The sequence below is a fragment of the Anastrepha ludens genome, chromosome 6, assembly GCF_028408465.1.
Source record: "Anastrepha ludens isolate Willacy chromosome 6, idAnaLude1.1, whole genome shotgun sequence".
Taxonomy (NCBI): Eukaryota; Metazoa; Arthropoda; class Insecta; order Diptera; family Tephritidae; genus Anastrepha; species Anastrepha ludens.
The window spans coordinates 26,609,509-26,633,887 of NC_071502.1; the positions used below are offsets into that span (position 1 = coordinate 26,609,509).

Here is a 24,379-nt window from a genome sequence, read left to right on the forward strand (position 1 = left end):
TAGGCGAGATTGCCAAAAGTGCTGTTTACATAGAATTCCTTTAAATACGGTATACAATGACATCGCTGCGACCACAATTTGTTAGTGGCACACGCATGCAAGATGGGAATTGCAAATAATGATAGCTGCAAATTTTACAATGAACTAGAAGAGAGGGAAACTCTTGAACACCTTCTATGTTCTTGCCCTGCGTTAGCTAGAACCCGAATGAAATGTTTAGAAGCTCTACAATGTGAGAGTTTAGAATCTCTCTAGGGGTTAGAGCTTCAGAGCTTACTTAGATTCGCAGAGCTTGCTTAAGTGTGTCGCTACGACAACCACCCAACCTACCTACCTAGATTCGCAAAAAACGCAGGCTTATTACAAGAAGTCTGCTACAAGTTCCATCTGGTACCACTAAGGACCAGTAGGTCTATGTGATGGCTTTCAGCCAGCCAGGTCAACCTAACCTAACCTACCAAATTAAAAGCAATGCAGCTCACTAAAAACTCCAATAAGCGGCATGATTTCTATGAGGCGGCTGAATACCAGTAAAAGGAAAGCTGCGTACTTACATATATACTTCACCTGTTTATTACACCATGATTTTGCAAATAAAGAAATTCCTTGTGCGGTTAAGTGCTTGTTTTATCAATTTTTATTTTTTATGACATTATCTAAATCTGCAAACCGCTTCGCTGGCTTGATAGGGAGATGATATACAACAATTTATTTCAAATTAAATATTTTCTTTTTACGCGTTTGCTTCCAATTATGCACACCCTGTGCTTACGGCGTTTTACAATTAGTAGATCTTATCTTACATTTTCTATTACGCGAACTTGATTTAATTTACAAAACGTCATCTAAACAAAAAAAAAAAAAAAACAACAAGTGAACAAAGGCTTCGTGTAATGTTCGCCACAAAATGGCCGGCCGATCTGGGAAAAGCGTTTAGGTTTTAAAAACTATTATATTTGTTATAAATATATGAATAATTTAATTTAGAACTGCTAGAAATATTTTAGTTTAACAAATTTCATTTCAACTCTCTTACGACGAATTAGGTACATGTGCATATGCTTCAAGGCAATCGATTTTTCCTTTACTAAACTAAGCTTACTACCGATTTCAATTCACAATTTTGTTTGCAGTCATTTATCTATAACTACTTTCACTTTAAAGCTGCTATTTAGAATTTCTTTTGTTATAAATTATATTTTTGTATAGTATTTTCTACTAATAATTTATCTAATAAGAAAAATATAAATACATTTTTATCATTAATTTGTTACAGCATAATTTCACTAAACTAATAACACGTTTTGTTTTGTTACCTACACATACTTACATACATACTTGCATATATCTGTGGATTTTTGACAAAATAACTTAAAGCGAATTTGCATTCTTACTTGTTTATTTTTAAATCACTGGGTTTTAATACAATATTTAAAATGATAATCATTTAAAGAGTTTATATCAATAATAGTTGAATTGAAGTATTTAACTTTTCTATGATCTATCAGGATTTACTTATCGTGAATTAAAAACCACTAGCGTCAAATAAATATTACAGTTTTGTCAAAATTCCACTGATATGTAATTTTAGAATATGTTCCTTTTTTTTCTAATCACATTTTTTTAATTGCACTTTATCATCCAGGCAAGCGCAACTCGCTTGCCACGCCTCATCACTTGTCCAAACCGTGATTACTAAGGTCCATCACTTTTTTCGTTACCTTTGTGGCGCTGTCGAACTCCGTTCTAAACAGTCTATGCTCTAACTACATCTCCATGAATTTTTCTACAAACTCTTCTGCGCTCAGTAACGTTGTGGTAGCTTTGGAAATTGCCAGTGGTGTTGGTGCTTGTAGAGGCGCAATATTTTTGGCATCAAAACGTTGGTGTAATTCATCCCGTGTACGTTCGAAATGGCCATCTTCATCGAATAGTGCTTTTGTAAAGAATTCGGAGAAAAGTCGGCCCATATACTGCTCTTTTGGTGAGGGCCACCAACCTTCTAGGAAACCGATATGCCCACCGCGTGCAGTCACAACGATTGCTACATGAGTACACTCTTCGGCGGCTTTAATAGGAATGGCTACAAGGAATGGATACAAATAAAACAGTTAATAGCTTTTATCTTTAGATTAAAGTGTAGTATACTTTCAAAAAGTTTTGCATTCACAAATACATATACATTTGCATTATCATTAACTAACGACCAAAATTGTTTAGAACCAGTGAAACTATTGAGAATTCTGCACAATAAGACTTGGCGCGCCGTTGACAAGGGCTATAGAAAGTTTTAAAAATTAAAATATTTAGATTCGTAGTCATATTCGAATTGTGGACCTTAATTAACAGCTGAAAAAAGGCTTCGAATGCTTAAAAAAAATTTACTGAAGTTATATTTTGTGTCCAAACAATCAAAGAAGCTGTAAACAGTTAAAGTTTGAGTTTGTAGAGCTTGACTATATTTCAAAATTTACAAAATAGAGAAGGCAGAGTCTTGTCGTAAGTTTGGTTGAGACCAAAAATGTTAAATATTCCACTTCCTTCAATATTGATTACAGGGTCCGGCACTCGAAGTGTAACCAACTTCAGACCGCTCGCGCAGCTGAGGCACAGGCATCGGCTGTCTGTTAGTTGGCTAAATAAAATTCCAGAGTAGTATTTACAAGCGCGCGGAAGTATTTTGCCGAGAGTAAGCGCGAAAAAAGTAATGGATTGCAAACTTTATAGAAGATTGCATTATATTTGGCTGGAAAATCACAAAAAGCGATTGTTCAAGAGCTCGAGCACCTTAAAGTGAATAAAGTTTTTGTTTATCGCACCATTACCCATTACAAAGATACGGGTAGCATCGCGAAACGTCATGGAGGTGGTCATCAAAAGACTGCAACGTCACGTGAAATGGTTCAAAAAGTGAAGAAGCGACTTAGCTACATCCCCGACGAAGTGCCCATCAAATGGCGAAAGAACTGAAAGTCCGATTTGAGAGAGCGAAGGAGTTGCTTCGTTTGGTCGAAAGCGATCAATTTCCGAACCTTGTGTTTTCTGACGCGGAAATTTTTTAAATTGATCACCTCGTCAACTCCCAAAACGATAGGGTTTATGTGACCATCTATTCATGCGAGAATTTGAGTCATCGATTGGCCACCAGGAAGCAGCACCCGCCACAGGTCGGGCCGCTGTAACCGCAGATGGGCGTTCTCCAATCGTTTTCATCGAGCCTGGCGTCAAGGTAAATGCGAAATATTATCGGGAAAGTATTCTGGAGATTACTTTGAAGCCGTGGCCAGACAAGCATTTCGGTGGCAGACCATGGCCGTTACAACAGGACTCGACACCGTCTCATACGTTCCGAACTCCATAACGTCCACACAATAGCTCTCAAATTCACCAGACGCGAATCCGATGGATTATTCTCTTTGGGCCATTTTGGAGAGCAAAGTTTGAACTAAAACATTCACCAGTCTCAAGGCGCTGAAAATAGTTATAGTCCGCGAGTGGGCCAAAATACCTGCATGTCACATTCGTGCAGCTTGCGATTCGTTTCTGGACCGTCTCAAGGCCATAGTCAAGGCAAAAGGTGGTCATATCGAGCAAAAGTAAATTGATTTTTAATTTTGTATTATTTTCACACGTTTTTTACTTTGAATCGAATAAAAGTAATTTTTCAAACTAAATTTATGGCATTTTTAGATGGTTACACTTCGACTGCCGGACCCTGTGAAAAAGACAAAATATACCAAATCATCCTTGTGGATTGTGAATACATCAGCAATGGAGTTTTCAGCCACTTTCGATAGCCATTAATGGAAGTAGTCGCGGACCAATTTGATAATATAGGAATTTTCAAAAATGCAAATAATGTAACACTTCAGTAATCGAAAATGGAAAATTGTTCAAACTCTTTATGCAGTTTGGTTCCGTCAAAGCTTTGACACATCTTTACTTGTTAATCCACATCTTTACTGGATGAGCTTATATCAATGCGAATCTATTAATGGTGGTGTTGGTAAATCAGCTGATTTGCTTTTTTTCTTACGCCGTGTTCATGTGGTTGTCAGCTCAAGATTAATTCAATCAGCGAATTCATTATTTGATTTCTAAAGGATTTTTCAATAAGAGCGGGTAGATGTACGGAACGTCAATCGTGGCGTTTGCTGTGTGGCACGTAGCGCCGTCCTGCTGGAACCACATGTCGTCTAGGTCCATATGGTTCAATATGGGCCATAAGAAATTGGTTATCATCGTTGTGTAGCGCTCGCTGTTGACGGTGACCGCCTCACCAACGTCGTTTTCAAAAAAGCACGGACCAATGACGCCGCCGGCCCAAAATCCTCACCAAACGGTAACTTTTTGAGGATGCATTATCACCTGGTGAATCTCGTGTGGATTGGTGTCGTCCCATATACGGCAATTTTGTTTGTTAACACAGCCATTCATCAAAAAATGCGCCTCGTCACTAAAGATGATTTTTCGCACAAAACTGGTGTTCCCTTCCAAACGATTCGAAGCCCAGTCAGCGAACAAATGGCGTTGTCTATGGTCATCAACTTTGAGCTCCTGGGTCAGTTGGATGTTGTACGGGTGTAGGCCCAAGTCCCGATGCAAAATTCGCCAAGTTGAAGTCTGCGAAAGGCCAAGTTCTTCTGCACGGCGAGGAATAGACTGCCTCGGGTTCTGCTGTACACTTTCGTGGACCGCGGCAATGTTCTCGGCTGATCTTGCGTTCCTTGAACGTACGGGTATTGGCTGATTGTTTACTGACCCGGTCGTCTCAAATTTGGCCACCAAACGTTGAAGAGTCGACTTTGAAGGGCCACCACGTCTACCGAAAAATGGGCGCAATGCGCGCAACGTTTGCGTTAATGAACACTCATTTTAATAATAAAGTTTTATCATTTGAACGTGCTGTTCAATCGTGTAACTTGCCATGATGATTTGGCATAAGCAACTGAATAATAAACAAAAGATTTGATAGATGTCACCAAAACAAAATGGCTACCACATGGCGCCAAAATCGACCCGCGCCAATTGAAAAACCCTATAGTTTCCCTATACTTTGCTTTGACAATCAAACGTACAGAATATTGTTGTTGGTCTAGTGCCATCAGCTTTAATGAATGCGCCTTGGATCATATCCGTTCAGCAGATGATAACGGTGGTTTCGCTTTGCATTTAAAAATTAGTACCGTAGTTGCCGAACTTTCCTAAATTAGGTCCGAAACAGAATTGCAGCGTAACAGCGGGTTGACAGGTGGTGATCAGCTGATCCACTTCAGTCGGAAAATTCGGTCGGTTAAATACAATTGCGTCGGGACGGTTTTCAACTAACATTTTGGGGTGACAATAAAATTAATTTTGTCGTGAAATCTTTTCGTTTGCTATATTTGTGGAGCAACTCGTTGAAATTCCTTTTTTACTAAAAAAAAAAAATTATTTTTATTGGAAATCATCGATATTTGCCAGCCACAATCCTGTGCAATTTCATGGCATCAAATGTGTTCTAATTTTGGAAGCGGGTACTCGTCAAGGCGCTGCCCGCTGCAATTCTGTTCAAGGCGTTAGATTTTCAAATAGGTATGCGATTTTTTGTATGTTTGTTGAAATATTTAGGTTTGTTTGTTTCTTGTACTCACCGTCCAATGGTTGGAATGGATCATCAGCAGCACTCAAGCACAGTAAAGGTACTGATATATAATGCAATTTATTGTGTAGAGTTGCATCGCTGTAATAGTCATCGACATGTGCATAACCAAACTGCTTTGAGGTGAATAATGCATCGAATTCCTTTATTGTTTTACACTAAAAAATTAAATATTTATTCAGGTTACAAAAATAATAGTAATATTAAATTTCTTTAAATTACATAATTAAAAAATTTTAAACAATTTTTTTTTGCCAATATATTTAAAATAATTTAATTACAATACTATTTGGTTAGCTAAAGTGGCTGTCGGCAGATCATACCATTATTTGTAATTGAAAATTTACATAATCTCAGCCACATAGGCAGAGCAAAGTAACAGAAGCCAAACTTATAACGGACAAGCAACTCAATGATTGAAAATTTCACGCCCTATTTCAATGCCAAATGATATAATTTGGAGCATAGATGTTGTTGTTGTAGCAGCATAAATATTACCCATACATATACGGAGAATGCTGCTGAAATATCAGCCTTTGGCCGGATATAAATCCGGGTTGTTTCGATTACGTGTGAATGAATTCCTCATAAGCGTCACTAAGCTCAATTCAAACATCAAATGAAGCAACAATTTTTTCTTATGCAGTTCGCCTCTCGGCAAGTATTGTTAAACCTCCGAATTTTTTTCTTCAATAAAAAAGTCTCTCATAAAAATCATCTGCAATTCGAGGGTTGCATAAAATTGAAAATCTCTCCATTTGCAGGACAACATTGCACAATACAAATCAGCGGAGAAGCTCGGCCAAACATTTAACAAAGGTTGCACGGCTTCTCAGTAAGATCTTGAATTCTATGATTGGGTTATCACCCGTCTTAGCGATTTTCATTAGATGACTTGGCGCGGAGATATAACCCCGCTGGTTTTTTGTGTGGTTCTCCTAAATTAATGATAATGAACAATCTTGAAATGGTTTAGACCCTTAAGGCGAGTATTATCCGAACCATTTGTAAGACATTAACAGAAACCGTCAAGTGAAAACTGACTTGATTGGATGCGGTACTAAAAAAGCCAGCGGCAACAGTCCCGTGAACTAAATCGTATTCCACAAATAATGGCAGTTTTTACTCAATCTAAGATGTAATATAATGTACCAAAGGGAATGGATTACTGTAGCAACTAAATATAAGGACATTATCTGAACTGTTCACAGTAGAATTGGACATGGATGCATTATTTCAGTAACTCGGTATAGAGCTCCCAAAGTGGGCTTACCATAAAGAAACAACTATTATTTGCGTAGGTATAAAAAAGATATTTTATCCTGTAGAGCATAAGACTTCGTTTATCTAAGAACAGCAACCTTAACATCAAAAACTAGAATCTCTCTTGCCAACCAGTGTTACTTTGGACTAAGTAGGCAATTGAGATCTCCATATCAAGAGGATTGCAACCATGAGTGCATTTAGGTTAAATGAGGCGGGTCGCAGGAAGGAAAAAAACGTATGGTTATGCCAGTCTACTAATGCGAAAAACTCTGTTCACTTCGGGGAGGACTGATGCATCGTTTCCACGGTGACTTTCAACAGGAACATTGCCACCTGCTTTCCATGACGGCAGGAATAGAGTAAGGGAGTTCATTTTGATCTTTCACTGAGATTTGAACCTACGTTCTCTCTCTGAATTCCGAATGGTAGTCACGCACCACGGCGGCCGCTAACAACGAGTAGTGGCAACAAAATGATGCGGAAATGCTAATTGGATTCCTAGTGAATCACCATTTCTGCCCTGGTTGGCAGTGATCAAATTTTAGTATTGCACAAATGAAGCTAGCAATTCGAGGATTTTGGAAATTATTTTCAACAAATTATAAGAGAGCAATATTGATATTCTTGGTTTTTTTACCCCTTGTTCACTTCTCTCGGGAGCATAGGGCCTCGACAAGACATTTGTCTTGCGTTGGCTACGTTAATCTATTTGATTTCTGACAGGGTAGGTGATTAGCCTGCCGCTACCAGTCCTAAACTTAGGAACAACACCTTCTTATTACTTGGAGCGCCATCTGCGTTTTACATTTTTCTGCCAGAAGGATCGCACAGATGGTTGAGGACTTCGCTAAAGGACTTCGCTTGCTGGCGCCACTGATGCATTGTGTAAATGTGTGTTTTTCTTTGTTTTTGCTTATTTTACCAGCCACAATGCAAATAATGCGCTGACTATGAGCGGGAGTGAGGATGGAAAGGATAAGTTTGGGTTTGAGGAGTGAGTTTTAAAATGTTTTTGGGCTGGAAAATCATTCGAAAGAGGGAAAGTAGGTGAATTTGAAAAAGTGAGTGGACCGTAACTCACGTGGGATTCAAGCCCACAACCTCTGGGATGGCAGGTTAGTGCACTTACGCTAGACTACCGAGGTCGCGATTATGTTCTTAACAACTGAATATTTTTCTCTCAACTTACCGACATAATGCGATCCAAATCGATGTCCTGATCCTTGTAAATTTTACAATTATCGAGTGTGCGGCAAAGACTGCTAGCCAAATGACGACCCAATAAATTATTCAATATCGGTTTTTCTATATTAGCAGTTCCTATAGACGAAAGCCAGTACATTTAATTGCTTCAAAATTTTATGTAGGCAAGTTCTAAAATACCTTTATGGACATCCCAAGGCGCTGAAATGATTTTGGCAGCCGACAGACACTTGCGTGACTCCTCACTTTTACGTACGAGGTAATTTCCTAAGAAAAGTGCCAAAATACATTTGTACATACATACATTTAAGATAATTAAATACTTTTTTTTTAGTAATATGCAAAAAAACAAAAAAATCGATTTACCTAAAATCAAGCCACCCATCGAAATACCGGTTGCACCCAATTTACAATGCGCCGGTATGGTTTTTCTTACATGGCGCACAACTTCAGACAGATCTTCACAGTTCGAGGCACAATAAAGACGTGGTGTTTTGAGTTCTATGCCACCCAAACCACGGTTGTTGAACACAACTACACGCATACCCACATTATTTGCGGCTATGACAAGGCATTTTATGTACTCTGCTTGCGATTCTCCTGTCAAACCGGGCAGAATAATAATGCAGGGCGCATCATCACCACAGTTTTCTTCCATCCAATCCAAGGCGACCTCACCGCCATCTTTCAGTGTAAGAATTTCTCTGTGATGATAACAAATAAGAATTAACGAGTTATTGCACATCTCTGTGGACTTTTGTCGAATCAACTTATTTTTACATTTAAATCAATAAATCCTAATGGTAATAGAACACTAAATTTTTTAATTCAAGTTTTAAATTTATAGATAAATAAATTCTTGAACTATCATGATGAATGATTAATAATACATTTATTGAATTGAAACGTCATTTTCTTTATTAGATTTTTATGATGAATGAAAAAGATAATTTAACCAAGGAATATGAATAGAAGTAATATTTGTGAAATAAATCATATGTAGGGGGTTTTCTAAAACTCAAAAATAGGATCAGAGCATACACGACTGTAAACAATTTCAATTTATGTAGTACTAGTAATTTTATCGTTCACACATAATTTAGCTGATGTAAAAACTGAATTAAATTTTTTTTTAGAAAAAATCAGGTTGCCGTTCACCTGAAAAACAATTGAATTCACAAATTGTATTCACAGTAATTTGAAAAAAAAATCTACTAAAGGGTTTTCCAATAACAGGTCTTATTTTGGATACCCCGTTATTTCGGTAGATGCCACTTTTAAAACTGTCATTTTTTAATATTTGACAAGTAGAAACTACGCCATTAATAAAAATGGAACGATACACGCTTAAAGAACGCATTGAAATTATTAAAATTCTCTATAAAAATGGTGAATATTTTGTAGAGATAGTTCGTAAAACTCGAACACTTTTGGGTCATCGTGAAGCACCTTGTCGGATCGCAATACAGAAATTGGTGGAAAAATTCGAACTGTTGGTACAAGTTAGTGATGTGAAGAATAAAACCCGTGCACGTCGCTCAAGAACAGCCTAAAATATTGCTGTTGTAGCCGAAAGTGCAAAAAAAACCCAGGTTTGCCCCTTTCCTCGTCGTTCTTTGGAATTAGGCATTCCACCAACGTCATTACACCGTGTTTTGCATAAAGATTTGGGACTTAAAACTTCCAGTTAACAGAAGAACTCAAGCTGGCCGATCATCAACAAGGTCGTGTGTTTGCTGATTGGGTCGTTGAAATGCATGAAAATGATCCGGAATTCCATCGAAAAATCATCTTGAGTGATGGGGCCCATTTCCACCTCGGTAGCTTCGTCAACAAGCAAAATTTTCGGATCTGGGGCTCAGAAAATCCAAGAGTTATTGTTGAAAAGCCTCTCTATTGGACCTTACTTTTTCGAAAATGAAGCTGGAGCAACAGTTACGGTGAATAGATTGCGCTATTGAGAGATGATTAACGATTTTTTATGGCCGGAATGGGATGGTATTGGTCTGAACAACGTTTATTTTCAACAAGACGGCGCTACGTGCCACACAAGCAACGTAACCATTGATCTTTTACGGGAAAAATTTCCGGACCGTGTTATCTCTCGAAGAGGTGATCACAATTAGCCACCGAGATCTTGTGATTTAACACCTTGTGACTTTTTTCTTTGGGCCACGTAAAAGAGAAGGTCTACGCCAACAGCCCAGGGTCGATTCAAGACCTCACAGATGGAATTCGTGAGGCTATCGAGGACATAGGGCAACTTTGCAATACGGTTATGGAAAATTTCATGAAAAGGATATTGTCCTGTAAGCGTGGTCGTGGTGGTCATTTGCCTTATGTTACTTTCCACTATTAACGGCATACCTTCCTCTTTATAATGAAATAAACATCCGATCATTTCTATTAAAAATTAGCATTTTTCTTTGAATATCAAAATAACACCTCTTATTAAAAACTCTTTATTTATGAAGTGCAAGGCATTTCTGCAAGTAGGGCAACATTTGCAAGAAGATTTGTTTACACTTTCAACTCAAGGCGACTTGAGTACTGAAGATGGCGGCTTTCCAAAACAGTTACTTCGCATTTTTTGCGACTTTGACAAGTCTGACGTCAGGCTCCCTTCGCAATCCAAAACAAACGAACGAAACAAAAAATGAGGAGAAATTAAATGTTTGTGAAAATTCAGCGATGGCTTAGTAATGTTGTGAGATTTAAACTAATCAAACTAATGAAAACGAAGTGCCGTGTGTTAAAGTGTAAAAACACAAATTAATATAAAGCCTCCAAATGCAGTTTGTTTGCGTTTTTATGCGGAAGGCGCCGCACAAGTAAGTATCATAATTCCCCTTTCTTTTGTTTGTTTATTCATGGTGCCTGACGACACAGCGAATTCGGCACAATCTTGGATTCTATCATCATTGTTTTCCACCGATAGCTGATTTTGTCGAGCGGCGGCAGCGGCAAAATTAAAAATAAATCCATTCACGATTCGTCAAACGAACTTCGTCGTCGCTTTGCCAGCGAACTTTCATCCGACGGAGTTCTGTTTATACTTTAGAGCAGCTGATTTGCTTATGTCTTCCGATTTGCTGTTTGGAATATTAAATTGCCCTGCTTCTTAGTTGTTGCCTCATTCTTAATGAAATTTTGACATTCGAACTACCAAAATAAATCTAAGTGTTGTTGTTGGTCTGATGAAGTCACCTCCTTATGAATACCCCTTTGTCGTAGTGCTATCGAAACCACTGGCTTCACCAAACACAAAATCGCTAACGATTTTTTTTTAAGTGTAAGGTATCTTTTACCAGCTTTAACTATAGTGAAAAACAAAATTGTGAGGGGAACTTCGACTGCCACGTCACGGGGACATTCGCCAGCCGAATTCAGCCAAGGATGGTCAGAGACATCAAGGTTTGCTTGATAACTATGGAAAAAAAAATTTTGTATGGGACTTTTTGCTGCCCCGTCACTTCAGATGCCGAAGCCGATTCTGTCAAATTCGCTCAGAACAGAATAACGGTCTGCTAAATCTTTTCACCATGGAATTCTGTACGTTCATTCCACATATATTCGCACAAGTATAATAGATTTACCAAATTTGCTCTTTAAGTACATATGGTAAAAAAGCAAATTGTGAGGGGAACTTCGGGTGCCACGTCTCTTGGGAGATTCAACCGAATTCTGCACGATCATTTCACATGCATTCACACACTCGTCCAATCAGGTGTTGTTCATACAGCAACGGAGTGTCACTGCTTGATTTTTTTCGTATATCACCAACACGATCTCAGTTTATTTTGTAAAAACATCCCAAGTGATGTCAGCCTATCAGCTGATTCTGTTGCTCAGCTAATTCGCTCAGAGCTGAATAAGGTCTGCTAAAGAGCACACCCCTTAAAATCTTTTCACAAATCTTTCGATGCAATGCCCATCGTTGGTATGGCTCACTAAAGACATCTAGCAGAAAACGCTCCGAACTTTTTACTTGACCTAATACATTTTATAAAATATTTGATCTAAATTACCTTCTATAGTTAATATTGGGAATAATTTGCGATCTTAGTATACTCGCAAAAACAGTTTGCGCTCGACTCTCCACACACCAGAATGTGGGCCAAAATTTCATTTCTAACGTTGGCACGTTACGCTGTAGGAACTCTTTGAATGGGCCATCGGCACAGGCAAGTATTGGACGCTGTCAGCAGAGGAGAGAGCTGTTTGTGAGTGCATGCTTATTAAAATCTTGAATCTGAAACACTTACCTTAACCACCTGTATAAAGTAGTAGACAACGTATGCACCCAACGCAAAAGCCAGTGCATGCCAGCGTGGAATATTCGATAGGTAGCAGTACATTGGGTAGAACATGTTGCGTTTGGTCTGTTTGTGGAAACTCTCTCGGAGCGGTAAGCTTACGTTTTTCATAGGAGTATATCTGAATCTATAAGAAAAAATATGTATTACAGCGTCTATATTTTATAAATAGTGCATAGAATACAAATATTTAATTGCAATGCAAATTATTTCAGGCGAAAGAGAGATTTTATGGGGAAGCGATTAAATATTAGTTTTTTTTTCATTCTTCATAAGCCGTTATGTAATTAGAAGTAGACCATTTTTTGTTCCATTGTAATAGCTCGTTTTTATGAGCCAGCAACCGGTACAGGGTACATCAAGGCGCACAGCACAAACACCTAACAGAAGTGTGTATGTGTGTTGTATGTTCGACGATTCAGAAGTGTTTATGAATCGTAGAAGCCATTGCATTTAGTATATAACTTTTATCAATATGACACAAAACATTTTTCACTAAAAACCACTATATTTTTAAAATAACCAATGTAAACCAAAGAGGTCAATACTTTTACTTTATAGGTGCACTAATTGCAATCTGTGGCTATTAAGGGGTTATATACAGTTAGAATTTTAAAAAAATCGATTTTTTTTTTATTTTCTTAATGTACAAAAATTTAAAAATACGCACAGAAAATTTAATATCGTTCCGGTGAATATTTTCGAAGTTGCACGCAAATTTGAAAAGGCGTTTTTTTATTTTTTTTTATACCTGAAAGGTATTTTTTTATTTTTCTCTCCCCTCTCTCTCTAGAAAATATTTAAAAGTGTTAGTCAGTATAAGCAGCTAAGCCAAGCAAAACTTGTGAGTTCGTTCACATTTTTTTCTGTAATTTTTTTCGTGAAAATGAAATCTTCCAGAGAACAGAGAAAATCTCTTAACATACGTGGAAATCCTTGCCAACATAGCAGCCGGCATATTTAATGACAAAATAGCATCACTATTGTATTATATGAAGGCAATAGAAATTACGCTTGGGCCCAATGCGCATTCATATGCCGAAAAAGAAGTTGAGCAGCGCGTGAACGTTTTCGATCTCAGAGCGCGTGAGAGCACCCGAGATGGAAGAATGCTCCGCACACAACATTAGCTCGAGTTATTAGAAGCTACCGAAGCGGTGAAGGGTGTATTATATGGTCCTGGAATAGACAACTCCATGTAAGTTAAAAAAAAATTATGCTAAGTAAAGTGCTTTTCAAACTTTAAACGCGTTTTTCTCAGAATGGTGTTTTCAAAGTCGGTGACCAACATTACTCGAAAACGGCTAAACCGATTAGTCTCAAATTTTAACACGTGCTCTTTAAATATATTTTTAGTAAATAATCGAAGATTTTTTCTCACGGATAATTTTTTTTTATAAACAATGTTGGTCGAAAATCGATTTTTCTTGCGAAGCGGCCATTTTGTCAAAAAAAATTATTTTGCCTATTCCTTCGACTAATTACTAGATTTAACATTACTTTAACGAAATCTGTTTGGTGTTTTAAATTCAGAGGATCCAGTTCAGAGATATAGTGGTCACCGCAAAACGTCTTTTCTGAGAGGAGCTTCCGGAGATCAGCTGTAACTCCTTTCCAAATAAATATGTTCTACTAATATATATATATATATATAATTGGCGTGTACACCCTTTTTGGGTGTTTGGCCGAGCTCCTCCTCCTATTTGTGGTGTGCGTTTTGATGTTGTTCCACAAATGGAGGGACCTACTGTTTTAAGCCGACTCCGAACGGCAGATATTTTTATGAGGAGCTTTTTCATGGCACAAATACACTCGGAGGTTTGCCATTTCCTGCCGAGGGGCGACCGCTATTAGAAAAATGTTTTTCTTAATTTTGGTGTTTCGCCGAGATTCGAACCTACGTTCTCTCTGTGAATTCCGAATGGTAGACACGCACCAACCCATCCCGCTATGGCTGCCGCTCAATACTAAGTCTTAAAATACAGTTAAAAGATGACATAATATGTGTACAAATTTTTTGATCAATAATCAATGGGAAGTTCATGGGTTCTCAGAAAAAATTCTGGAAAATTCGCTTTTTTCGGCCTTCTAACTGTATATCTCTTCTTCTTCTTAATTGGTGCTATAACCGCTTACGCGATTTTGGCCGAGTTTAACAAAGCACGCCAGTCGTTTCTTTCTCGTGCTAACCGGCGCCAGTTGGACACACCAAGTGAAGGCTTTTTTAAACTTTTCATTGGGGGGGATTTTTAAGTGGCGGGTCCCAAACCCAATACACAACCAGCTATCCTGGAATGTTTCGCCTTCTCACGTTAGCTCACTCCCGAACGGGTGTTCGGAAGCTACCCAGAGGATACGTGGGCTAATCCCGGCCGTTGTGAGCTGCTTGAACCATATGTAGAAGAATCGTCCTGGCCATTCCCAAGTGAATGGCGATCAGTAACTTTCCCCACTTGCGTGGACTTCTACACATGGAACCATCCTTCCTAACTGTATATAACCGCTTAAATAACTAACGTTGCTAAGGAAGTACCCAATACCCAGTGACCTCCAGCTGTTTAGCGTGAAGTCTTCTCTTTCGAATGTGTTCCTCTCCCTTCTGTAAGCAAATAAGTACAGCCATAGCTTTCGTTCGAATTAGAGTGCTAATTTTTGCTAAATAAAATTGTTGAGTATACCAAAAGAAACGAGAATGATGATTTCTCGATATTTATTGGATTTAGCACCTTCACCGGATTAGCATCTTCACAGGATTTCTAATGCCTTCACGTTAAAAAAAAATTCTCGAAGGATTAGTCATGGGAAGTTCATGGGTTCTCCAAGAAAGCAAGGCTCAATCCGCCTTGCCTTTTAAAAAGTGTTTAGTGAAGTAGAACACACAAGTGTTAGGCTGGTTAATCGGGCAGATTCTGTTCTTCACTTCCGAGTGAATTGCATTAAGGGGTTATATACAATCACGCCCGTTTTTCGCAAATTTTAATTTAATCAAATATTTGTCTTTGAAATCAGTGTTTATATTCATTCAAATTTAACTTCCCGAATTCTGGTTTATCCAGTAGATCTAATATTTTGGGTCAACAGTTTCGTATAGAGGATTGAGTCCGTGCACTCATTGTCTTCAAGCGATTCATTATTCCAGATATCTCTAATATGATACTTTAAATAACGGTATCCATGGTGCACGGTTGAAAACACGCATTAAAGAAAGAAAGCAGTTCCCTCATGGAATCTTAGTAAAATTGCCTGGTCAAAGATCGACGATGAAATGTCTTAATCTATTTTAATCGTTTCTACATAGCTTCCGTACTCAACTTGAAACCCTGTAAAAATACCATCACAATTTACTATTAACAGCTAAATAGATGGGAGGCTGTCGAGCAACAAAAGAAACCTCAGTTTGCCCTTAATATGTAAAGTGCTTGAACGCGAGGGCAGCTGGAATGCGGTGGAGATACATTGAAAACGTATTACGAAAAAAAAGATAGACCTCGACGCAGTACAACAAAGAGAAGCCACACAGGCAGAGACATAAAAAGATGATTCATAGCATGCAGCTGGCTACAAATATGGTAGACCCAGATGTGGATGAAAGAAACTGGCCCATTCTATAGTCGCCGCTCTGGGCCCTCCCGAAGTAATGTAGAAAGTAGTTCCGGGAAGGGTGTCTACCTAGGAGAGGATTGTTTTAGTGATTGTTTTAGTGACCACAGGGATTGTTTTAGTGACCACACCACTCAATGCAGTAGATGACGGTCGCTGTAGGTGCGAAGGCACTTAGAACCCTACCTAACTCACTCAAAAAAACAGGAAAGTACCTGGATTGAAGCATTTATTAAAGATTATGTCAACTGAGCTCTCCAGCCTGCATCAGTTTGCTTAGAAGGTTTGATAACAATCGTCCCCTCAGATGAACTATGAAGTAAACCAAAATTTTAACTATAAAATACTGGAAATAAGTTAGCTGATTCGCCAGAGATATGAGCAAATTCGTTATCAAGCAAAACCGAAGTACGTAGATGTGCGTGAGCATGACTTTTCAGATTTCGCTTTAACCCTTTGCGGTCGTTGTGTACTCTCAGCCACCACAGCAAGCAAATTATCTAAGACGGCTGCCGTAGCTGAATGGGTTGGTGCGTGAGTACCATTCGGGAGTGTGTAGGTTCAAATCTCCGTGGCACAAACATCAAATAATAGAAAAGTTGTTTCTAATAACCGTCGCCCCTTAGCAGGCAAAGGCAAGCCTAGTTTATTTCTACCATGAAAAAGCTTCTCATAAAAAAAATATCTGCCGTCGGAGTCGACATGAAACTGTAGGTCCCTCCATTTGTGGAACAACATCAAGACGCACACCAAACACCTAACGTGCCAATTATTTATTTTTTTTAATTATGGAGTGAGGGGTAGTCAAAATTTTTTACTGTTAAATTGATTTGGATTTTCTTAAAGTATAATATCTTAAAAATATTGTGTGAAAATTTGAAGTGATTCCGACAAATACTTTTCGAGTTATTCAACAATTAACAAAGGGCGGGCGCTCGAGCGCTCCGGAGCAGATAGTAAAACTTTAAATGCGTTTTTCTCAAAACTATGTTTTTTGAACTGGTGATCACTGTAACTTAAAAATCGCTTGGTAGATTTCACTAAAATGTATACTGCTTTTGAAAAACATAAAAAATTCGTGTCTGATCGAAGAATTTTTCTCAAAAATTTCGATTTTTTTAACAATTAATTGTCGGTTTTTTTCTCGAAAATCTGAGAAATATTTCCTGAGGCCACCATATTGTTAATTTAGAAAAAAAGCTTCGATCAGGCACAAGATTGTCTATTAATAAAACTAATTTCTCTTGTGCGATTGATTTTTGATGAATCGCCAAGGACTTGTGATGATCCTCGCAAGGGACCACTGGAGAAACGGGCTCCACACAAACAGCGATAACTTTTACAATTATTGATAGTTTTTTTGTTTGAAATTTTACTAAAGTCGTAATATGAAGTAGTAATGCTATGTATTTATTTTTGTAAAATAAAGCAATCTAGCAAAAAACAAATTTTTGAAAATCATTATTTTTTGGGCCGGCCTCTAACTACACCTAACCCCTTATCTAAGAATTTAAATTCTCTCTGACGCTGCTGGATTGTTACAACGAAGGTCTGCTTACACTGCTTTTATTTTAAATTTTTCTTTTGAATAAAGGTTTTTAAAGTTTATTTTACTTAATTGGGGCTCTCTAGGATTTCCTTGTGCTTACTGAGAGCTTATTTAGAAACAACTTTACAACAAAAGTTTTGCAATGTAAGCCCCGTTAGGTCTTAAAGTATACGAGTATATATTTATTTAAAAACATATGTTTCTTTGTGCTTTATATTTACATAAAAACAATTAGTTAAAACATTACTTGTGCATTGACACACACATATGTTCACGCTCTTGATTGCGTGCTGATTCCGTATCAAACACATTTTTAATGTGTATAAAAAAATAAGTCTAGATTGGAATTACCTAATACAAACTGGAATTTGGCCGGTGTTAGCCTTGAGGTCCGTTTAAGCTTACACACAGCGATTACCTCAACATACTTGCCTATAAGGTGTCTCTGTGCATGCATACATATGTAAATTCTATATATAAATTACTACAGCTGACTCACAAAGATGTTTTTTCTTAGCTTTGCGTTTACGTTCATTTAATTATTTTTATGTTACATTATTACTAGAAATACACTTATTTACACTTACATAAAAAATGTTTTTTTTTTTTAATTAAAGTTATTTTCACTATTTATTTTATTTAACCAACTCAACGGTTACGCAAATATTGTTGATAGAACGCACAAAAACTGCCGCACGCCTAAAGAAAGCAAGCGAACTGCTTTGTGCACTAAATGGCTGGCGATGTTTGCCTACGAACAATTACCTCGAGACTGATTTGTGTTTTATCACGGTTTATCTTTTCATAGATTTTATTTTTGTTATTTACATACATATGTACATTCATTCTACATTGTCAATAGTCAAGAGCTTTTGTATGCTTCAAAAGGCCAAAGTACAAACAAATGTATGTATGTAATATATGTAATTTTATTTCACTAAATATTCTTTGCAAGCGACTATGTGGTTAGTTATCTTGTGCAGTGAAAAGCGCACTAGAACCTAATGGTCATTATTTTTAAACTTGGACGTAATACGCGCACGGAGGAGTGATTGTTGCTTTCACAATTGTCCAACAATTCTAGATATCTGCATATTTTCATATTTATTATTCATTGCAATCATTTCAGTTGACATGCACCCATTGTATAGGTCTGCTAATTTTATTATTTTTTATTTTTATTCTAACTATGCACCTCAGCAATTGACCACTCGACAACAATTGGAAAGGTGGTGATGCATTAGTGATCTAGTTAATGTGAGCGATAAAATTGAAAATTCAACAAATTCAACAACAGAAGCTGTTATTAACATTCCACCATCGCATTAAGGTGAGTAATCATAATTTTTAGTGTTTGAAGGCGAACAGGTGTGATGTTAATCTTTATAAGCATGAAAAATGTATGACAACAAAAGATGTGAATAAGTTCGGCCAACTTTATATTATATAAATACAAAAAGCATGTTTTTACATCAGTACGCAGCTTTTGAGTCTTTTGTTCGATCGAGTTAAGCACTTTACATGTGAAAGCTATGTAGTATTACATTTTGTTTAAAGTGGCGCCGATCGTGGTACCGCTACTTTGCTCTCAGCGAATTTAACAGAATCGCTGTCGCTGAGACGTCATGATGGAAAGAATGAGATGGCGCCTATCGTGGTACCGTTACATTGCTCTCAGCGAATTTAACAATGAGTGACGTCATATTAGCACCAGTATGGCCAGATTACCATTTTCGTAACTTGATCTAGCATTTTTTTTTTTGTTATTTAGTTTCGAAGTTGTACTTCTTTCTTCATGACATTTTTCGAGCCTGTTCAAATTAAAAAGTAATGTTTATAATTTTGTAAAAAATACATTTTTTTAACATTAGGTCAATAATTCACTCAGCTTAGCTTTACTTTTTTGTAACATCTGGTCGCATTGCTCGCGATTGCGGTTATTGTTGGTATTCTTCTCCTTTCAGCAAGCAAATATCTCTCTCGCTACTGAGATGTTGCCTAGCTTTGGATATAAAAACGCACTAAAATGCACATTTAAAGAAAATAAAATACCACCTCTTTATTGAATTTCTTAAAGAACTTTGGATGCGCGACAAATTGTCTTAAAAATGTGCGCTTTTTTTAAGAAATGTATTAGGGTTGTGTACAATTTAATTAATAAGTTTTTTGTTAAGAGAACAACTTTTTTGCTATATTTGAGGTTATGTAACAAGATAAGATACTCTTTTTGTAAAAATGTCGTTATGGTTTCTTCAGTATTTTCTGGTATTTTGTTGCTTATTTTAACTATGAATACACCTCTTGATGTCTTATGTCCCACTAAGGGTCGTTTCGGTAACGTAGAACCGACTGCCGTGGAAACGGTGGAACAATTATTCGCATTCAGTAAATTCAAACGCTTTTTAAAAAGGTAGAATGGTCTTCAATGTTAAGAAGAGTCGAGAGAAGATGATTTAATATTCTTGCATAACCTTAAAAGGAGCAAAAAGTTTAATTTTCACTTTCAAAATATCAAATTTTATAAGAACCAACAAATATTCATTAACACTAAAATCTTCACAGAGTGGCCTTTTTTAACATTCTTTTGTTTAATAATACATTTTTATTTTAACTTACAGTTTCGGTAGCTTTGAATTATAAAAAAAACGAAACAAACACCAAACTTAAAAAATATCGCATTTTGGGTATAAAAAACCACTACATTTATTGCGAAGAGCAAACGGTTGGCAACACTGCACAACTAAGCTAATACGACGTCACGCACTCTCTAATGGGCGCAATCTTGTTTCTATCATTCTTGCTGTGACGTCGCACTTGTGCAATTTGTTCGTGCGGTGTTTGTGTAACTTCTTCTTCTTCCAGCATTCTTTTTCGCATATTCATAAGTCTCTCATGCAACTGCACCAACGTAACGCACTCTCAGTCTTGTTTCTATCATTCTTGTGTGTTACCTACTCTCAAAGTCCTACTTTCAAACTAACCGAAAAAATCTAAAATGTGAGAAAAACGGTTTCAAAGTGCTTAATTTACTATGCCTAAATTTGTGAACTATACCTGTAGATAGCGCCATGAATTTTTAACACTGCATAGGTGTAGTCAGAATTTTCAGAAAATTGGATTTTTTTCCATTTTCTTAAAAATATTGTGTGAAAATTTGAAGTGAATCCGACAAATACTTTTCGAGTTATTCAACAATTAACGAAGGGCGCTTCGGAGCTCCGCAGCAGATAGCAAAACTTTTAATTCGTTTTTCTCAAAACTTTGTTTTTTGAACTGGTGATCACTGTAACTTACAAACTACTTGGTAGATTTCAATAAAATGTATACTGCTTTTGAAAAACATAAGCACTCCTGTCTGATCGAAGGTCTTTTTTTCAAAAATTTCGATTTTTTTTAATCAATTAATTGTCGGTTGTTGTCTCGAAAATCTGAAAAATATTTCCTGAGGCCGCCATATTGATAATTTTGAAACAAATAAAAAAGAAAAGCTTCGATCAAGCACCAGATTCTCTTGCCCGATTGATTTTAGATGAATCTCCAAGGACTTGTGATGATCACCACAAGGAACTTCTGGATAAACGGACTCCTTACAAACAGCGATAACTTTTACAATTATTACTCAAAAACACGTAATAGCTTACAATGACGTAACTCAAAATCGTAACATTAATGCAGCATTAACATGGACGAAAATTGCTCAGTCAAATAATAATAACGTTGAAACGGTAGACCACAAATTTTTAGTATCGGGATATTCCTTTCTACCGAACGACCGTGATTTCGGTTTGATAGAAATGAAAAGAAAAAAACAACTTACTTATACAAGCATTATTATGAATTGACAAAAAAGTGTAGGGAAAAAACCATTTTCGGTAAAACGAATCTCACAGCCGGATTTTATTTCGACGAAGTCACTAGAAGAACCACAAACAAAAATAGTATTGTAAAATATACTGCGGGCGAATTTGTCTCTTGAATGAAAATTCAATGGATGCGTTTCTTGAAAAATTAACCTCATAAAATGTTCCACGTTATAAATTCCACGTTTTGGATCTTTCACCCAAAAGAGGAAGACCAAAAATATACGAAGATATTAAACTACTTCCATTATATCGCACCCCTAGGCCAGTAACGGAAGAAAAATATAAAGATACTAGCTGACCCGACAGACTTCGTTCTGTCAAATAGATTTTACTCTGCTGACCCTCACACACCGCCCTATCATCATGGTGACGGTTCTGTTCTGACGGAGAATTAAAGAAAAGGGTCAGCTGCAATTTTATTTTTATTGCAGTGCTTCATGATATACAATGTTTTTTATTTGATTACCTGGTGAATATAAAAAGAAATCTGATGGTTTTCCAACACGGGAACAGGCAACATACAATTGACCATGTGAGAAACATGGGTTTTCTAGATTAATTAATAATGTTTGTTTTTCTTTTGGTGTTCTTAAAATATGTTTGGATTTGTCCAGCCCTGCATGATTATTCTTAGAATTTACTTAACTATTTTCATTTATTATTAGTGAAGGAAATCATTCCTTAACTCATTCTGAAACTGAAACAAAAAAAAGAATATTGCGAGGCCAATCAAATCTATAGCTCTTACATTTTTTGACGTTTCAATTTGGTCGGGTTCACGATATTATCACTCTTGTGTGAACGCATTAGATCCTCCAACTCTACCACGCACACACACGAACGCGCAATATTTGTAAGGGAAAAAGAAAAGGGCTGTTTTAGTGTTTTCCCGGAAATTATTCGATTTTTTCTCGCCGTACAAACCATCCTTGGATTGCAAGGAACATTTTAAAAAAAGAATTGTTAAGATTGGTCCATGCGTTGTGCGCTTACCAACACATTTTGCGATTCATTTTTGTATTATAGATTATGTGTTTACTACCATACGGGATGTACGGGATCCATTTTAACATGAATATTTTAAGAATTTTAAAAACTTGAAAAGATTATAAAATGGTTTACTTTTTCAAAACTATTAATAAATTTTCATGAATTATTTCATTAAAGTTACTGTTTCAAATAAAACTCATGAACTATGAGTTGCATTAAGTCATTTACAGGACCTTCAATTAATTTTGAAAATGGTCTAAGTCAATTATACTTTAAAACCAATATTTTCGTATAAAATTCATACAAAATTTAATTTTGATAATAAATTTCCATTATCAAGACTAAGAAAATTATAAATTATAATCTCGCAAAATATAAAAATATTTTTTAACTTATCCAAGCGCAATTCATTAAATATCTCGAAACAATAAATACATGACCTAGACCACTTTCATAATTATGGGCACATATGGGAAACATGCTTTTTCGTGAAGGTTTGCTTGCCGGCCTGGTTATTAGGAAAACTTTTTCCATCATTTGGTTTGCCATGCGTACAGTGGCTTTCGAACCAGGTCTCTACCGAATAATAGACACGCACAAAGATTCGGCTACGGTGACCATTACAACAGTACAGAGGTACTTAATTGTCAATATTGGCATTGGTCACCATTAAAAAAAATCGATAACGAGCTTTGTGTGTAAATACTCACATTGGCATGCATACACGTGCATAGATATACATACATACATGCATACAGTGTTAAGCACGAGTACTATTTTAATAACAGACAGACAGACAAATTTGTTAATGATGATGGATTACTAAATTACCGAAAGACTTTTCCTTGATTGCTAGCGATTAGGGAAGTTGATTTTTAAATCAATTGGATTCAAAAGTAAACTTAGTGCCTTTAAATTTGGATTTAAACTATCACCCTCACTTTATTCTTTAACTTATTTACTCGCGCAGATTTTTACCAACACACACGTTTAAAATATGTTTAAAATAGTTGTATAATCTCGTATATAAGATTGTTTAAGGCTTGTCAACATTTTGAGTTATGAAAGTAAATAAAATAATTTGGTTGATTGCTTAAGTTTTATTTAATAAAAATATATTTTTGTAACATACATTTCTAAAGAATTTGTATAAACTTTTTGTTATGTTTTTTCCTTTCTGTTTGCTCTTTATAATTCACCTTAGTTCGCTTTGAAATTTAAAATGCACTTAACTTTTCGCCAACAACCTCCTCCACTTGTCGTTAAGCACTTCGAACCCAATGAGTGCCGCAGCACTACTGATTCACCAAGAATGATACGAATAGAATGCAAGATTGAGCCGAGTGAAACGTAAAAGTGAGCATAACTTTGATGTGACGCAATTTTAGATGAAATGCGCGAGAGAGAGTTAATAAAAAGGGTGCCAAATTAGAAAAATATTGTAAACAAAAATTAGTAAGTAGGAGTAATTCTCTTTTTACACGAATTTTTTACACTAATTTGATTTAAGAGGTTACGTATGTCCAGAATTTTCAAAAAATCGATTTTTTTACAGGTTATTAATATTGTAAAAAAAGTAGTAAATACACATAATTCTCTTTTTACATAAGTTTTTTTGATTTAAGGGTCACATACGTCCAGATTTTTCAAAAAATCCATTTTTTACAGATTATTATTAGAAAAAAATTGTAAACAAAAATTCCCTTTTTACATGAGTTTTCTTTACACGAATTTGATTAACAGGTTATTATTAGAAAAATATTGTAAATACACCTAATTCTCTTTTTACACGAATTTGATTTAAGGGGTTACATACGTCCAGAATTTCCAAGAAAAATAGATTTTTTTTTTATTTATTATTAGATTATTACCATATTCTTTATAGTTTTAGGCGTATTTCTGTGGAAGTCGATTGTAAAAATTCCCCACATACAATATACAAAGTTATGGT

The 24,379-nt window shown here is 36.4% G+C and overlaps 1 protein-coding gene across 5 annotated transcripts; it reads right to left on the reverse strand.

The window, feature by feature from the left end:
• Positions 1 to 990: 990 nt before the first annotated feature.
• On the reverse strand, positions 991 to 23,730 carry LOC128868635 (protein ABHD1-like). 5 transcript variants are annotated; one of them, XM_054110939.1, is made up of 8 exons: positions 23,628 to 23,730; positions 12,376 to 12,553; positions 12,139 to 12,308; positions 8,477 to 8,814; positions 8,291 to 8,377; positions 8,097 to 8,227; positions 5,634 to 5,799; positions 991 to 2,083 (listed from the first exon to the last, which is right to left on the reverse strand). In XM_054110939.1, exons 2-8 carry the CDS (start codon positions 12,535 to 12,537, stop codon positions 1,767 to 1,769), a joined length of 1,371 nt encoding a protein of 456 aa, XP_053966914.1. In that variant the 5' UTR covers positions 12,538 to 12,553; positions 23,628 to 23,730; the 3' UTR covers positions 991 to 1,766. The 5 variants fall into 5 exon arrangements, with proteins under 5 accessions (XP_053966914.1, XP_053966911.1, XP_053966912.1 ...); XM_054110936.1 differs by having other exon boundaries at positions 23,561 to 23,727; XM_054110937.1 differs by lacking the exon at positions 23,628 to 23,730 and adding an exon at positions 18,341 to 18,797.
• Positions 23,731 to 24,379: the final 649 nt, after the last annotated feature.

What these genes read in the sequence shown, in the direction of transcription:
- LOC128868635 (XM_054110939.1), bottom strand. Translation starts at nt 12,537, where the DNA reads ATGAAAAACGTAAGCTTACCGCTCCGAGAGAGTTTCCACAAACAGACC. An exon ending in GCCTTGGGATGTCCATAAAG is followed by an intron (nt 8,228 to 8,290) that starts GTATTTTAGAAC and finishes TTTCGTCTATAG; the next exon opens with GAACTGCTAATATAGAAAAA. An exon ending in ATTTGGATCGCATTATGTCG is followed by an intron (nt 5,800 to 8,096) that starts GTAAGTTGAGAG and finishes TTAATTTTTTAG; the next exon opens with TGTAAAACAATAAAGGAATT.